General features: G+C 44.6%; 1 protein-coding gene and 2 long non-coding RNA genes across 3 annotated transcripts in view; all 3 read right to left on the reverse strand.

Annotated features, from left to right (window-relative positions):
• The window catches only part of LOC134166689 (T-cell activation Rho GTPase-activating protein-like), a 1,836,444-nt gene that overhangs the window by 917,439 nt on the left and 901,416 nt on the right, over positions 1–17,589 (reverse strand). Inside the window, exons 3-4 of the mRNA XM_062624580.1 lie at positions 6,805–6,858; positions 6,612–6,678 (exon numbers count right to left, since the gene is read on the reverse strand). Of these exons, the coding sequence (XP_062480564.1) occupies positions 6,612–6,678; positions 6,805–6,858 (121 nt within the window). The remainder of the gene's footprint in view (positions 1–6,611; positions 6,679–6,804; positions 6,859–17,589) is intronic.
• Positions 2,556–3,278, reverse strand: LOC134166694 (uncharacterized). Its single transcript, XR_009965955.1, has 2 exons — positions 3,185–3,278; positions 2,556–3,140 (listed from the first exon to the last, which is right to left on the reverse strand). It is a non-coding gene; the product is annotated as an uncharacterized LOC134166694 (long non-coding RNA).
• On the reverse strand, positions 3,923–5,202 carry LOC134166693 (uncharacterized). Its single transcript, XR_009965954.1, has 3 exons — positions 5,017–5,202; positions 4,668–4,793; positions 3,923–4,384 (listed from the first exon to the last, which is right to left on the reverse strand). It is a non-coding gene; the product is annotated as an uncharacterized LOC134166693 (long non-coding RNA).

Here is a 17,589-nt window from a genome sequence, read left to right on the forward strand (position 1 = left end):
TCCTAGGGCATCTTGACATTCTACCATACAATTTTGCATATTTATTGAGCCTCTCAATCACTCCAGGCAGCCACGTTTTTGAAGTTTCGTGTTCCAAAGATTGCTTATTTACATCTGTCTCTGTGCTAGCTTAGTGCTATAGCGCATCCCTAGGTCTAAAATCTAGGCATCTAGGTAAGACTAAGTTGGGTCCTCTTCAATGGATTCCTTACAGTGGATTTTATTTTTCTTTTTAACAAATTCTACAGTACACTATATTGCATCTTAACATTGCTTTTTAGGGCAAGTATGGTAAATTGGTCTTCAATGACACCTTTCTCTCTCAATTATACAAGAGTGCTAGAAAAGATTCCTAAATTAGATTAATATCATAAATCTCTAAAGTGTAATGAATCCCAGCTTTAGTAAAATCTAGCTGCTGATATTTAATCTGTTTCACCTGAAAGTGCTCAAGGAGGTTTAGAAAATATCATGAGAAAGATGTCAGAGGCATTGTGGTTTACCCATCGCTCTGTAAAGAACCACTTGAGACACTAATAACTGTTTCTCAAGAGAAATCTTGAAGCTTTTTCCTTCATCCTGTACTCCAAAAGTTATTATGTTTATCTGAAGGAGAGTCACAATGGGTGATCCTGTTATCAAGAACCTTCTATACTACGGATGACCCTTCAAATCCAAGCATAATTCAGAATAGTATATCAGCTTATAATTGCAGGTCAAAAGGTTTGGAGTGGGTTTTTTTACCTTTTGGTTTGGTTTGGTTTTGGGGGTTTTGGGGGGGTTTTGTGTTGTTTGTTTTTGTTTTTTTTTTTTAATATAAAAATATTGCAAAACTAGTACTAATCCCCAGTCTATTCAACCTTGGTCAAGCCTCAGAGCTCCAAACTTTTTGAAACAGTACTTCAAGCCACTTTTAATGGCACTGCTTTTTCTAACGTTCATCATTGCAGTAAGTGTTCTTAAAGTCAATAGATTTCTGACATTTACTTGTCCTTTCTCTCATCTATCTTCTTCTGTCAATATTCTATCAAAGTAATTTTCATCTCATCAGACTGCTTTTATCACTACTTTAACAGTGATTTTTACAGCTTTTTAATTTTTTTTAACCTTATGTTTCCTTTTTTTGTTGTATATAAAATATAAAACCACATTTGGAATCAATTCAATTTTTCAAGTCTCTGATAAGTTGTGGAGAAATTAGGCGTCTGAATGATGTAAGAAGGCAAAAGGTTAGCTTCACTACAGGCTTTATAAATTAAGTTAAACAACAATTCCTATAAGATCTGTTATAATATTTCCAGATGTTTTAAGAGTTTACTGAGATGAAAATAAAATATGGAGGTGAAAGTTCCTTGACTCCCAGAATTTGTAGTAATCACATTTAATAATATTTATTTCTGAAATTGATTTGGAAGAAAAAAAAAACAAAACAAAATAACAACCACAACGAACTCAAAGTTATTCTCACTTGAGCAATTTAGTATTTAGTTAAAGGATACAACTGACATTTCAAGAGCTCAGTTCTTGTCTTGGAAAAGTTGAAAAACATAACTCCCTATCTTCCAAGAAGCATGAAAAAAAAAAAAATACAAATGGCATAAAATCTTGCTTCTGTAGTGAGATACTTCATTCTTAATCTTTGCTAGAAATTCAACCCCTTGCCTGCTACCAGGGCACTAAGTCACTTTTGCAGTTGATCTGCAGGTGGAGCAGCTTCTGGTTTTAAGACACAAGTTTTCAGTCTTTGCCATCACTGGCATGTCTATTTCCCAACCCCATAGGTACAGACTCTACCACAACTCCTTCAGCAGAAGTGGAGATAGAGGCTTTTCTTGTAGCTAGAGGGTCTCAGGGAAGATCCAGTTATCTCTTTCTGGTGATCTCTTTTTTTTTTTTTTTTTTTGCACAGGCTGCTGAAACAACTCCTTCACTTGGTGACACAGATGTTCTACTGTCCTGGGTTCAGCAGTAGCATTCATGTTTCTCCTTCATGGTAGCTGGTGCAGTGCTGTGTTTTGACTTCCAGCCTGGGAACAGTGTTGGTGAAACCGATGTTTTTGGTTCTTGCTACGTGATGTTTACCCTGACCAAGGACTTTGTGAGGCTCATGCTCTGCCAGGGAGGAGGGGATGCCATGAGGAAGCAGAGGCGGGGCACCTGACCCAGGCTAGCCAAAGAGGTATTCCATACCACAGCACGTCATGCCCGGGGTGGGGGGTAACTGGGAGTTACCCAGAAGGACACGGGCTTCTGGGTGGGATTCGTTTCTTGGCCGGTGGTATCGTATTCTCTTCCCTTGTTATTTTCTCTTTTCATTGTTGTAGTTGGTGGTAGCGGTGGTGATTTGTGTTGTACATTGGTTGCTGGACTGTTCTTGTTTTTTGTTTTGTGTTGTTTTTTTTTTTTTATTATTATTATTTTTTGGTTGGTTGGTGGTGTTTATTGAATTATTATTTTTTATATATATATTTTTGGTTTGGCTTGGCTTTTTTTTTTTTTTTTCCCTGTTGCGGTTTTACTATGGGTTTTTTCAGGTGTTTTTGTTTGGTTTTGCATTAGATTTTTTTCAATTTTGTTTCCTTGTTGTTTCTTTTGTTTCTGTTTCAGCATCTCTCTGCCCACCATGAGCAGTTGTCAATGAAAACACAGTGGTGCAATTCAGTGCTCCTTTCTGTTGCCTGCCTGCATTTTCTTTTAGAAACAAGTTTCTCTTTACTTCTGGACCTTAACAGGTGTCTAAGATATGCAGCTGTATTCCAACAGCAAGCAGTACTCTTCTGGAGCTTATCTGAATCTTTTTCAAGGTGTAGCAGTAGTTCTTCTGCATTCACAAATATCTTTCTGTCATTTCTTTCCTAATCCAAAGACTCTTTCAGAATACTTTCTTTCTTATTTTCCATTCTGCAGGATGCAGATGGCAAGGCAAAGAGATATGACTGTTGTAATTCTTTCTGCTTTTTTACTACCAAAGCTAAAGAGCCAGTCAAAGAGTAGTCTTGTGACATACCATGAAGTTACTGGAAGTCCTTTCCAACCCTAACTATCCTATTCTAACCCTAACTATTCTATGATCATATGAAGTGTGTACTCAAACAGTATGAAATAACAACAACCCTATAAGGTGCTTCCTAAACTATATCCTAAATATATCCTATATCCTATAATCTGTTTCCTAAACTATAACCTAAATCTATCCTAAAGTATATCCTAAAATTTGGTTCTAAAAGACATAGTAATAGATGAATAAACATAGTTATAAACACAGTAACAAGTGTATTAACAAATGTAGTAACCACCGTAGTAACAATGATAGTAACAAATGTGGCAGTGAACATGGGAAGCTGAAGTACAGAGGCCAGCTCCCCACTTGTGGAGATGCACCAGCAGTTTGGCATTTGCTGGCGGGGCTGAGGAGTGAGCCAGCAAGGCCGCCTGTGAGGGCTGGGATAGGTCTGAGGGCGCTGCTCTGGCTCCGGGACAAGATGGTGGAACCTTCCATTCAGAGCAGGACATGGTGGCTCTGTCCTCGCCGCTGCCGAGGTGGTGCTGGGGTCCCAGGGTGGAACTCCAAGGCCAGGAAGCAGAGCGCATGAGGGGAATTCAAAGCAGTAAATGGGCACCTACAAGGGCAGAATCAGAAAGCACTGATGAAGCCATGAGGGCAGGAGCAGGCGGGACTTGGCTCCTGGCTTTTTTTTGGAAATATGCTGTAAAAGAGGTCATTGCTAGCACAAGAGAGAGGCTCCTTACAGGTTCCCTACTGGCAACTACAGTGTTGCTTTTGTCCCTTCTCAATACATGTGATACCCTCAGAGCACGGGAAGCTGTAAGAGATGTGCAGAGCCACCCTGCCAGGCAGCAGGGCTCAGCAGGGAGCCTGGGAGGCAGGGAGTCTGGGAATCTGGGATATGGTCCTTTCCAAAAACCTAGCAGCAGCATCCCTTGCTTTGCCATACTAAAATCAGAGGTTGGCAGGCAATGCTGGGTGAGCATGTTTCTCCTGACATACATGTTCCCCAGAGGGAAGGACCATACTGTGCACCTCAGGAGTGTTTCCTATACTCAGAGCTTGGCAAAAAGATGGAACACAGGCTCTGCTACATACCTGGGTGCCTTGTTCTTCCCCTGCTTGAATTTCTTCAGTTGCCCATCCCTGAGAGCTCAGTTTTGCTCTTCTTCTGGCACAGTGGCCCGTCGCTGCCCTTTTCCCAGGCTGCTCTTCATTTCCTGGTGTTGCGTGAAGAGCCTGAGAACCTTTCCATTCAATAGTATTGTGAGACAGGTAAAGCCATGGTTACCCTGAGCCAAGCAAAGCCAGGCAGTTTTACCCTTTCTCCCTGGAAAATCTCGTCTGCTGTTCACTCTCAGGAGCAACAGGAGGCACCTGCAATGGCAATGTGTAGGTTAGCAGGGGGCAAGGACCTCCCTGCACAATTTCTACCCTAACTCTAAAAGGTGCATCCTTTGGATGGGTTTGGTCAGCTCAGCTGAGCCAGCTGTGGTGGGATCATTTCACAAAGTGGGATGGCCAACATGCATCAGCCTTGCTCTGTACTTTGGCAGAGCTGCAGGCTGGTGGATGACCATGCTTGTCCCTGCAGAGACAGCAGCCCCACCTTCTGAGGGGAGAGGCTTTTGTTGTCACACTGCTTGTGCACTTCACTTACCTCTGCTGTTTCCAGCTCTGCTTGTGCTGCTGGTGTCTCCTCATCCCCCTTGCTGGCCAGCCCAGCCACCTGCTCTCCAAGGAGTTCCTCATGGTGTTCAATAAGGAACTCGAAGAGCTTCATCACCTGCACACAGCAAACCATTGGTTTCACTGAGGGGGCTGATGAGGGCTCAAACAGCCTTTCCCAGCCTGACCTGTGCTTCTGTGCAGGAAGGTGCAGCCATGGGGCTGCTCTTCCCAGCTGCTGACCCATGGCTTTGCTGACTGGAGGAGGCAGCCAGGACCCTCTGAGCAGCAAAGCTGGTCTGGGCTGGTGACGCTGTAGCCAGGTGGTCAACACAGCGCACCTTCCCTGTCTCCAGAGCCAGGACATCCAGGGGCAGCTCCTGGGGTGGGCTCAGAAGGTTTGGTGCCAGGCAGATGGGAGGTTCCCAGCAGTCATCTTCGTCGTGGCCACATTCTTGCTGATGCTGATAAGCAGTGGCAGCAACTGCCAGAGCAGGAGTAGGTTGGCCTCTGGTAGCTTGCTGGCCACCCTGAGGGAACATGAGCACAGTGTTAATGAAGCCGGTGTTGACAGCACAGGTCTCCCAGGCTGATCTCACCCAAGGCCACTGTCTGCTCTACAGCAGAGGGACTGCCTATGCTGAGATACGGCCACCTCCCTCCCTGCCCTTCTGTAAGAGGTCCTTGTTGCAGCAATCCCCAACACCTGTGGGAAGTGATCCCCAGAGAGAAAAGCTTTTTCGTGCCCCTCTCCCACAAACATAAACCCCACAGCAACAGGAGGTGGCTTGCAGGAGCCATGGCTATTTCAGGCAGGCCATTGCTTTGCAGCTCACTCCCAGCCTGTGCCAGTCCCTGCTGGCTGTGCCACACTTACTCTTTCAGTGCTGCCAGCCTGTCCTGTCTGCAGGTCTTGTTCATGACACGCATCCACTCCTCGAAAAGCTGGAAGTCGAGGAGCTTTGAGGGGATATTCTGGAGGAGGTCCTGCAGTACCAAGGGCTCCATGTGAGGCTTTGGCCACTGCACCCAGGAGCACCTGCAGCATCCCCACGCCTCTGGCTCATGAGCAGGCAGCTGGGTTTCTGCTTGTGCTCCCGCAGGTGCCCATCAGCACCAAGAGATCCAGGAGCTGCGGGGCTCTCTGTCAGCAGGGCTCACCTTCAAGAGGACAGCCAGCAGCAGCATGGGCTGGTTTTCCAGCTGCACTGGCACCCCACTGTCCAGGGCCTCCCTGACCTTGTGGCAGGCATGCTGGCTGGCTGCCAGCCGGAAGATCCCCTCCGTGGATGGGCCATGTTCATTGAGCAGAGCCAGCAGGTCCTGAGGGCACAGAGGTAGAGAGTTGCTGGGTTGGAGACAGGCCCTGAGGTAAGTGCTGGGGACAGCCTCTCCCTGGAGGAGACAGTGGGACAGGATGGGATAGGATGGGGTGGGATGGGATGGACTGGGATGGGATGGGACCCCACAACCAGGCTGGCTTGCCTAGATGGACTGAGGCAGCATGCTGTCCTGGCTGCAGAGATCTGCCAGGGGCCGGACAAAGAGAGCTCCCACACCAGCAGAGCCTGATGGCCCTGGTGCCCCTACTGCAGCCAAGGTCCCTTGCCGTGCCAATGGCCAGGGCAGCCTCCTGCTCCTCCTGCTCCTGTGGGTCCCGCTTGCCAAGAGAAACAGAGTAAAGAGCCGTGGAGGAAAAGCACCAGGGGAGCCCTCCCAGACTCCCTCGGTGCTGTCCCCCCCTGCCACCGAGGGCACAGAAGAGGCAGCAACATATTGGACTGAGGGGACGTGGGGTTCAGCTCTCTCCTGCTGCAGAGTGATGAGGATGGACGTGCCCTGCGGGAAGGGCAGCAGCATCCCCATTGCCACACATGTGCCAGCCTGCAAGAGCAGGAGAGAAGGGCCATCCTGCCCCTGTCTTCTCCACACTCACCATCCACGTGGCCACGTAAACCCTCACTACTGGAGAGGACAGGAACTGGCAGCTGCCTGGCACCAGCCTGCAAGAAATGGGCTGCACTCACCAAGGATCCACACAGCAGAAAGGGCTCCTGGACAGCTGCATCAGCCCCTGGCTGTGCATGAGAAGTGGGGATGGGTGAGACTGCACTGCAACGGACCCTGACCTGGGCCTGGTGCTGTAGCAGCTTCTTCAGGCTGCCGGCATCCAGTGTCATCTCCTGGGCAAGGGAAAAAGAGCAGAAGGTGAGGAGCGATGCAGCTGACGCTGGGCTGGAGGAGCCCCTGGGGACAGAGCAGAGACCAGAGGGACACTCACAGCATGGCGGCCGCTCAGCTCCTTCATCACCATCCTGATGGACGGCAGCTGGGTCCCCCTGGCTCCCTGAAGTCCTTCCCGTGGTCTGTGTATGGGGAAGGGGCAGAGAAAGAGCTGTGTGAGACCCAAGCCAGCTCTTCCCTCTGCTGCCAGACTGGGGAGCGCTTCCATAGTGCCCGGAACAGCCAGTACCACCCAGCAGTGGAGCGGGAGCAGCGGGAATGGCGAGGATGGGGCTGGGCATGTGTTGGCTGGACACAGCTGGATGAAGCATCTTCACCAGATGTGCCTGCTCAGCAGTGGGGGCACCTCTGCCTGCAGCTGTGGGGCACCTCTACCCAGCTCAGAAGAGGTGTTTTCTCATTGTTTGGATGCCACTCATGGAGCATCTCCCCATGATGGGAGCACAGGCAGCCCAGGCTGCAGTGCCAGGCAGGGCTTACCCAAGGAGGGTGCTGATCCAGAGTTCCTTCACTACTCGGGAGCTGCCAAAAAAAGAGAAGAAACAGCCTCAGTGCCTGCTGTGCCCCAGCAGATGATGCCCCATGGGGCGGGGCAGGGCAGGGAGAGGTACGGCCCACCCCTCTGGTGGGATGTTGCACCAAGACTCACCAGAAACTGACAACACAGGAGCCACAGGGCCAGAGGAAGACAAGGGAGCTGGAGGCATTCCATTCCTCCTCCTCTTCAGCAGCATCGCCAGCTGAGCCCTTCTCACTGCTCAGCACCTGCAGCAGGCCCAGAGCCAGGCACAGCAGCGGGTGTGGGGTGCTGCCAGGTCTGCAGAGAAGAGGGGCAGGGAGTGAGCTGGAGGTGGCCAAGCCCAGTGGCTCCCCTCTTGTTCATGCCTGCCATGGGCATGGCCACAAGTGCATCCAGCACCAAAGTGCCAGAGGCCTGGGGCTGCTCCTTGGCTGTCCCTGCTCTGGCACTCTGGTGCTAGGGGCAGGGCTTGGGAGGAAAGGCAGCTGGGCTCTGGTTGTCTTACTTGGTCTTGGCGATGACCAGGGTGTCTCTGAAGAGGAGGAGGTCCCTCTTCTTCTTCTGGCCATGGCCCTGGGTCACCCACACACGCTCCCTGAGCAGCAGCTCAGGCAATGCCAGATCGGGCTCACAGTGCTGGTCGGGGGAAGGGTCATCCCTGCAGAGCAGGCGGCGTTTGGCATGAGCAAGGTGGCTGCTGCTGGTCCTTGCTGTGCCGGTGCATCCCCAAGCTGTGGGGCAACTCACCTGGACCCACAGCAACAGAGCCACTGCCCCATCCTGACAGGGCTGGGGGAAGACATACGTGTAGAAAACTCCTTGAAAAATACAACAGGAGTACTCCTCCACAAAAATGAAGTACCGCCAGTGCCTCTGGTGCTGCCACTCACAGCACCGTTCATGCAGGCACCGGAGCTGTTGCTGGGGCAGCACTGGGTTAGAACGGAACACCACTGTGACCTTGGTTCTGGAACCTGGGGGTCCAGATGGGGGGAGCCCTGTGAGCCTCTCCCCAGGATGTCCATGTCCAGCCTTGGTCCCAAGGTCTGCTTTAGAACTGCTGTGTCCACCAATGGAAAGTCACTGCTCCTGCAGCCATGGTCTTCCCACTCACAGGACCTGGGGAGCCAGGGAGGCAATGCAAAAACATTAAATGCCTCTGTCTTTTCTTCATCCCCGCTTTTCAGTGTCCATCTTCATAAAGTCAAGGTCCCAATACTTTCCTTAGGCCTCTGCTTGTTATTAGCATACTTCAAAAAGCCTTTTGTTGTTTGACAGAACACTGACCAGTTTCATCTCCAGCTGAGCTTTGGCCTTTTGTGATGTCTCCCTCCATGTGTGAGCCACAGCTCGGCAGTCTACCTGGGAAGTTTGACCTTACTTCTAGAGAGCATACAATTTCTGTTCCCACCCCAGTTCCAGGAGGAGTTCCAAGCTGCTCTTCTGCTGCACCTGCTTGACTTCCATTGACACAATGGGAGTGCTGCTCCTGCGCTTTCAAAAGATGGTTCTTTAAAAGCGAGCAGCTCTCATGGTCCCCTAAGTCCTCAAAAGCTCACACCCAGGAGACCCTGTCAAGTAGGTCCCTTTGTAGCTTCAGTTTTGCTCTCTTGATACCCAGGGTAGCAAATCTGCCGAACTTTTCCCTCATGACACCCAAAAGTTTGAGCTCAACTCTTTGGGATTAGGGTGGCCAAGACAGCCTCCCACCATCACACCTCGCATGCATCCCTCTTGATTCACAAAGAGCAAGCCTAGGAGGGCACCTTTCCTAGCTGGCTCACTGAGTACTTGTGGAAAGAAGCTGCCTTCCCCAGACTTCAGGAATTCTGCAGCCTCACTTGTCCCAGCAGTGACAGTATGGTATTGCCAGCTGAGGTGTGGGAAATGAAAATCTCCCAGAAGGGTGAGAGCTACCTATCCAGAAATTTCTCCTAATTGCCTATAGAATGCTGTCTGTGTTTGTTGTGGTTTAAGCCCAGCTGGTAGCTCAGAACCACACAGCCACTTTCTTGCTCCCTCCCTTCTCCCCCCGCCCCGGAAACCCTGCTCCCAGAGAAATGGGAAGGACAATCAAAAGAATATAACTCTCATGGGTTGAGATAACTGGTAACTAAGGTATAATGCAAAACCACTACTGCTATCACCAATAATAATGATGATAAGGGAAATAACAAGGGGAGAGAATATAAAAATAAAGTGTGAAAAGGAAAAGAAAACAATAAATAGCAGTGATGCACAACATAATGATCCTGGGGACAGACTCTTCCTTAGAGATTGTAGTGATTGGACAAGGGATAACAGGTTCAAACTTAAACAGGGGAAGTTTAGATTGGATATTAGGAGGAAGTTCTTTACTGTAAGTGTGGTTGCTCAAAGATGTTGTGAATGCTCCATCCCTGGTGGTGTCAAAGGCCAGGTTGGACAGAGCCTTGGGTGACGTGGTTTAGTATGGGGTGTCCGTGCCCATGGCAGGGTGGTTGGAACTTAATGATCTTAAGGTCCTTTCCAACCCTAATTATTCTATGATTCTATGAGTCTATGAAATGTTCTAGGCTAACAAAGCCCTTGAACTGCATTTTCCATCTGCTTATCACTGTCTTCTAAATTACAGCTTTTTTTTTATTCTACTGGAGTATCTGAGAATCCAGTTCTCCTTAACACTTGCTAGGAGCTGGAGATCACACTTTAGAAGAGGATTTTGAGAGGTGAGGTCTACACTCATGGGACTACGCTAATGTTAGGTGAAGTAAGCTAAGGGTGGGTATTGAATGGCACTGGCAGGACAGAAAGATCAAGGATAAGTCACAAAATGCTGAGCTGTTGATAACAGGAAATACTTTAACTTGGAAAAATCCTTGTGTGTTTTTTCCTCAACACTGTTTTCTCTGTACTTCACACTAAATCTCTAAGGTTTTGATGCCAATGCAGACAAATTATCATTCATCAGGGAAGAAAGACTCACTGCATGAACTCCCAAGAAAACACTTTTGGCATGTTTTTTTTTCTTCTGTTGACATCTGTGACCTAAACCGAAAGTCACTTCTAATGTGTCTGTCTGTGGTTAGGGTAGAGAATAATGCAGTGCATTTAAAAGAAATATGTGTGCCTTTATTGATTTGTATTTGACTACACTTCGTGTCTAGTTCTTCTTAGCACAATTTATAAGCACATTTAAACAAGATACTTCTCCTGAGTTTGCATTACCATTCAGTGAAAATGGCTATGGCATGCATTATTTTGCATTTGCTGCATTGCAGTTGGGTTGTGCAAGGGCTGAGCAAATGATGATGATTCATGTGATGATTCCCCAGACTGTTTCAGGAGGTTTTGAGTAATCAGTCCGCTACAAAGCTAAGCCATAAGTAAAGTGATTTGGTTTTGAACATTCCATCCATGAGGCCTAAATAACACAAGTGCTTAAAAAGTGTTATTCTGGAACTGTGTGCTAGTGATATACCAAGTCCGAAATTATGCCTGAAAGAGATAATATTACGGAAAAGCTCTAGCTTTGACATTAAAGGCAAGTGATTTTTTGCAGAAGCTAAGGAAAAATACTGAAATTAAACTATTTTGCAGGAGGGGTGGCTTTTTTGGTTTGGATTTTCAGTAAAAACTTAAGGGAGAAAGAAGAAATTAAAATACAAAATAGCCATCAGCAATATCTTAGGTAAGAAATATGATAGAAATTATAACTAACTGCAAATGGAGCAGTAACTCCCTGAAATTTCACTGACTGTTACAAATGCCAAACATATTAAAAGCTCAGACTCAGATGTCCACAAATACTCCTTTACATTCATTGCCATTGCATTCCCATATATTCCCTTCCATTATTTCCCTATATTTTTGGACTGAGGATCTCAGCTTAAACACCTGAGGACATACATGAAATATGTGCATATATATGTGAATGTACATCTGTAAATCTGAAAGAAAATTTTTAATTCAGGAGAGGAAAAGAGTTTTCTAAAGCTGAATGAGAAACAGCCTCACCGCTGGGCAGTAAAGTAACTTCTTCACGTGGCACTGAAGCTGCTAGAATTACATGAGTAGGTCTTACTCTTCTCTATGGAAATTTATTTTTAGAGGAGCGGGGTGAGTTGGCCTTGGCTGGCTGCCAGATGCCCACCCAGGCGCTTTATCACTCCCCCTCCACCAACAGGACAGAAGGAAGAAAGTAGAACAAAAAGCTCATGAGCTTAGCTTTTAAAAACAGGCAGATAACTCACCAATTATCATCATGGCAAAATAGACTCAACTTGGGGAAAATATTTTATTGCCGTTTAATTGTAACAGAATTGGATAGTGAGAATTCAAAACAAAACTAAAACCAGTTTCCCCTCACCCTCCCTTCCTCCCAACCTTAACTTCATTCCTAAATCTTCTGCTTCCACCCATGCCCAGATGGGGAAAGGGAAAGGGCAATGGGGGTTGCAGTCACTTCATAACACTTAATTTCTGCTGCTCCTTCCTCCTCATGTTCTTTCCCTGCTCTAGCATAAAGTTCCTCCCACAGGATACAGTCCTTCACAAATTTCTCCAGTGTGGGTTCTTCCCACAAACCATAGTTCTTCATGAACTGCTCCAGTATGTGCCCTTTCCATATGGTGCAGTCCATCAAGAACAGAGAGCTCCAGCATTGGTCCCCCAAGGAGTACAGTCCTTTAAGAATGCTCCAGGATGGCTCTCCCATGTGCCTCAGGTTCTGACAGGAGACTGCTCCTACATGGGTTGTTCTCCATGCCATAGTTCCTACCAGGAGCCTGCTCTGGCAGGGATGTATCTGGCAGGGGTGTATCATGGGATGTATCTTCCTTCAGGATATATCCATCTGCTCAGGTGTTGGGTCCTCTATGGGCTGCAGGGTGACTATCAGCTCCAACATGAATATCTGTGAGCTGCATTGGGATAGCCTGCCTCACCATGGGCTGCAGAAACTTCTCTCCTCCTTCTTCACTGACCTTGTTGTGTGCAGGGCTGTTTCTCTCACATTTTCTCACATCTCTTTCATGGCTGCTGTGCAGCATTTTTATCTTTTCTTAAATATATTATCTCAGAGACCAACGTCTCTTATTGGCTCAGCGTTGTTCAGTGGTGGGTGCGTCTTGGAGAGAGCTGTAACTGTCTTTGTCCAACATGGGGATAGCTTCTGGCAGCTTCTCACAGAAGTCACCTCCACAGCACATACACACCCCTGCTAGCTAAAACGTGCCATGTAAACCCAGTACAAGGTATTCCTCCTGATAACAAATTTGCTTTCCCCCAAGAAGAAAAACTCATGGCTATAATAAAAAATTACATTCCCAGTATTGCTGAAAGAGTAATTAAAATGGCTGAAACCTATATATGTGCAGTAATAACATCTCTACAGTAAAGCTATATAAAGGCGTAGCTCCAGGGGATTGCATCTGTCCTGAACTGTGGGAATGATTCTAACGTGTCAACTTCAGTATGTCAATGTTTCTTTTCAGACTGTATTGAAACATTAACTAGTCTAGATCACTAGCAATTGAAATGCTACTTTCAAGATGGAGAAAAAGAAAAATTAATCTGAATACTTATATAAATATATTCCTAAATGAAGTCTTGGAAAATGTCAGTTACGTATCATTTGATGTTCCACAGTTCAGTGAAGAAGGTCTCCTTCCCCCTGATCTCAGGGAGTAAGTATTACCAGCCTGGACATAATCCATAAATTAGCATTATCTGCTCTATGTAGAACCACAGGGTAATTCAGCTTGGAAGGTATTTGAGAAGGTCACTATGACATCCTCCTGTTCAATGCAAGTTCACCAAACGAGGCCAGACTATGTCATGCAAAGTTTTATCATTTCAGGTCTTTATAAGGGTATGTGGAAGGAGAGCATATCTGCTCCCTTAAAATTATCTAATTAAGCGCCTTGTCAAATGGGATGATATAGAAAGGGAGGAGTCAATAAACAGCATTTCAGCATGACATGCTCAGCCACAGATGCTTCCAGGTGTACCTACTGCAACATGGACTTATCCACAGATGCTTGAGGCGTACTTTCTCCAGGACTTATTCTTGGGCCACAACCCCATCAGAGGTATATGTGATTCGGCACAAGCATAACCATGGCCACAGACACTGAGATGTACCTGCTGTGCTGTGGACTTACTTATGGCCACAGATACTTCAGGGGGTCCTGCTCCCACATGGACTCATCCACAGGTCACAGACCCTTCGACTCTAGTTCTCACTGGAGTTCCATCCTGTCCAGTACAGCACCACAGAAACAGCAGCAATGCCCTGGACATCTGCCAGCCCAGGCACATCACCATTGCTGTTATGAAAATGTTCCCAGGCACAGCAGGGTAAGATGATAATCAGCACAGCAGTGCAGCAAGCAGTGAAAACAAAAAGCATCCACTAACGAGCACTAGGCACTAACTTGCAATAAATCAAGCAAGCCCTATGGCAACCACTGAAGCCTGTCAATTAATAGCCAAACAGCAGTAACAGCTATAAATTCGATCTAGCACATTCCAATTAAATCTGTCACTATCTTGAACCTTCTGAGCCACACTTTGGGCACCAAAACCAAATGTCATCCCTGTATTACCACAACTATTTTCAATGCAAATCCAAAATGTCGCTTCATACTAGCTATTATGAAGCAAATTGCATTTATCCCAACCAAAACTAGCATGGTCCCAAGCAGTCTGCAAAATCTTGTCCCCCTAGTTCATTGTCCTTAGACCAGTGATATACTCTCACCTCCAAAGATGGTGCAATTTTATCTTCCAAAGTATTAAAATGAAGTTGCAGCCTACTACTGGGAAATGGAAGACTTTGTAAAGCAAGTATTAATTCTGCCACGTACATGTTTTTGTCTTCTCATAACTGACTTCCCAGGGTTGGTATCTTCCGCCATCCTTGATCTATGGTTTGGCATCTCGCAGAAGTATGGGAAGATGTGTACACAAACTAGCTTCAATTGCCTGCTTTAAGACACTTATGATAGTTGTGTCCTTACTGTCATTTACACATCTTTTACACATGTTCACATGTCCTTTACACATTTTTAAATGAGAGCTAGATTTCTCTCAGAGTGACATTTTAACTTAAGCATAATTGGAGGCTCCAGTTCTGAAGCACCTTCTGAATGATCCCTCTGTCTTCATTAATGGTATAGAGAGCCAAGTCTAAGCTGACTTCTTTGTTAAATGCCTAAGGCTACACAGTACAAACAGCCTGTATAGAGTCTGCAAAGCCTGGAACACTGTCACTGCATTTTGCTGGTAAGTAGGCTGGTATTCAGCAGAAGCAGACATGCATCACTGTTTTAAATATTGTATGAATGCATCTAGGTCTAGATCAAGTGACAACCTCCTTATTTCTCCTACGCTGTATTCATAAAGCTTAGAAAAAGTCTACATCCTTTGCTGGTTGCATTCAAACATCTCAAACTGCAGAGAAGCACCCAATGTAGTTATACAAGGTACAATATTCTAAAGAGATCTGAGCTGTCCAGTGTCTCTTTTCTTCAAATGCGGATAGAAAATAGCTGTCAAAGGCAATAACTCAGAGAGACAGCACATTGGTTTCTCCAGCTATACCCTTCATATTACCAATATTTCTTTTGTGCAGAGTCAGAATAAGTCCGCTAATTAGGATGTTAAATGTTGCCATTGTGTGATTAACCTTTCTAAGGTAGGCTATCTCCTGCTGTGGTTTTTCCCTCACCTTTCAAGAAAAAGGTTGTAGGACAACTGAGAGTAGTCACTAAACAGACCAAAGGGACAACGAAATGCATAACTAAGACAATTCTATCTGTAAAATGCTACAACATTATCAATTGTGACCAACAGTTACTAAAATATATATAACTGCATACTGAATGGGGAGCCAACACAGCTTAACCACACTATGTGCTTTAGGCAGTAAGAACCATCTGTTTACATTAATCTTTGATAATATTGCCTTTCTCTATTTTTGCAATTCTTGTGTCAAATTACACTACTGTCCAGCCAAGATGTTGCAAAGAATAAAGTTAATTGAGTGTATATTGGAAATATTCCACCTGCCTCATATTTACTTTTAAAATACTATAGTTGTTGGAAGATGTCTAATATAGTGTTTATGCACTCATCATTTTTTAATGTTGTAGAATTGCTGAAGGATAAATGTATACAATGCTGAAAAGATAATACCATAGGTAAAATATATTTACATAGAGAACAGTTCTGGGAAATAACCTGAAAGTATTTTGATATTTTTGCACTGTTGTTTTTTTCAAAAAAACATTTTGTCGTCTTTTTTCCTACAGGTTAAGATAGCATTGCTAACTAGAACTGTATGACAATTTTTAGTGCATTTGTCTCACTGTGTTACATTAGCATCCTGAAAAATACATCACTGAAAAGCAACAGAAGAATAAATTTTCCTTCCACACATCCTGTACACCTACAGGATATCAGTTACCATTCAAAATTATGAAAATATTCTTACTATAATATTTCTTTTATTTTTATTTTTTTTTTTTTAAACTAAATTTAAATGGCATGTACTGAGATAGCCAGCAGTTTAAAACTGGATGGGTCAAAGTGTTACTGATTTAGGGCTTTCTAAACAAAGATGCAGAGTCTAGTTTGGAAAGGAGATATTGTTCATTCTGCCCAGGGTGCTCAGTGGAAGTCTCTACAAATGAAGCACACCTATTATAGTAACTTTAAGATATTTATAAATTTTGACAAAGAAATCAGTGTCCATGGGTTGAGAGTTAATTAGTATTCCACCTGTTATTAGTTAAAGGTCTCATGCTAACCAGGTGCACATGCTCAGTCTTCTTTTGAGTCAGTGGTTTCTTGAGTCAGTGGGCTGTGAGTTGGTGGTCCTGCTGCCCCTGCCAGAATTCTCTTTTACCTAATTACTGCTCATTTTCTTTTGGATAGTCATCCAAACACTGGGGTTTGATGCTCCACATTATCAGTCCTGACTCACCAACCAGAGAAACAGGATGGATGGTCCTTTGTTAGAGAAGGCTTTGTATGTTAACTCAGCTGTCTAGCAGAACCCTGACTTGATTAGCATTGTTTTACAGGATGTTGCAAGCATCAAATAGGGTGTCTAATATTAGCTTTATTATTAAAAGGTTGTCTAATATTTGTATACCTCCGTATTTTATGCTCCATTGTTAGAACAGGGCCAACATGAAAGTGTTGGTTTGAATTTTAAGTCATTGAACCTGTATAAACCACATTTATTTCCTAACAAAATGTAGCACAAGGCATGTAAAATATAACAAAATAGAAACAACAAATTCTGCATGCAGGATTACAACAGACTTATTTGCAATTGATGATAGAGAAAAGACAGAATGGTATATTAAAACATCAATTATCTCAGGATCAGCTAAAATGAATGTAGTGGAACATACCCTGGTAAAAAACAGTCTTGTAAAAAAAAAAATAAAAATCAAACTTCTGGTCTTCAAATAGCAAACTTCTAGGTTTTAGATGCATTATTTCTAGTTTTCTGAAACATTTTTGGGGCGTTTTGATTTTGGTTTTATTTTTGCTTAATTGCCTAACTATGGAACATTAGTTCCGTGTTAGTGATTAAGAATTAAAATAGGAGTTCCTGAAATTCTGCTAGATTGGAAACTTCATGTTTCATCCCACTTAAATCAGAAATAATATAGGAAATATACTCAAGGACATATCCTTTTTTACAATTTCCCTAAAACGTTATTTCTGACTGACATGGGAATATAGTCTGTTTTGTATTATGCTTCTTCAAATAAAAAAATAGAAATGTCAGACATGCACTATTCAGCAGAATGTTATCTGGTCAAGTTTCCTGCTTCAGTACATTTTAGCATTTATCCTTCTATTTTTTTTTTTTTTTTTTGCAATATCTATGAATAACATAGGTATTTAAATTTGAACAAATTAATCCTATATATCAAAATGAAAGTGTGCACTAATTCAAATATGTTATGGCACATATTTTAGATGGCTCAAAATTTCATGCAATTTTGATAATATTCAGAAACCAAACTTTGTGAACTTTAGCCAAGTGTGTGTTCTCATCACTTCTGCACTTCTAGTCTCCAGGTCCTAAGAATTTCAGAATCCCAAGCTGGGTATAAACAAATGAGGACTAGCAACCTTGAAAAAAAGT

Source organism: Pezoporus occidentalis, unplaced genomic scaffold, assembly GCF_034315485.1.
Source record: "Pezoporus occidentalis ecotype Australia unplaced genomic scaffold, CSIRO_AGI_Poc_V1 ctg27, whole genome shotgun sequence".
NCBI lineage: Eukaryota > Metazoa > Chordata > Aves > Psittaciformes > Psittacidae > Pezoporus > Pezoporus occidentalis.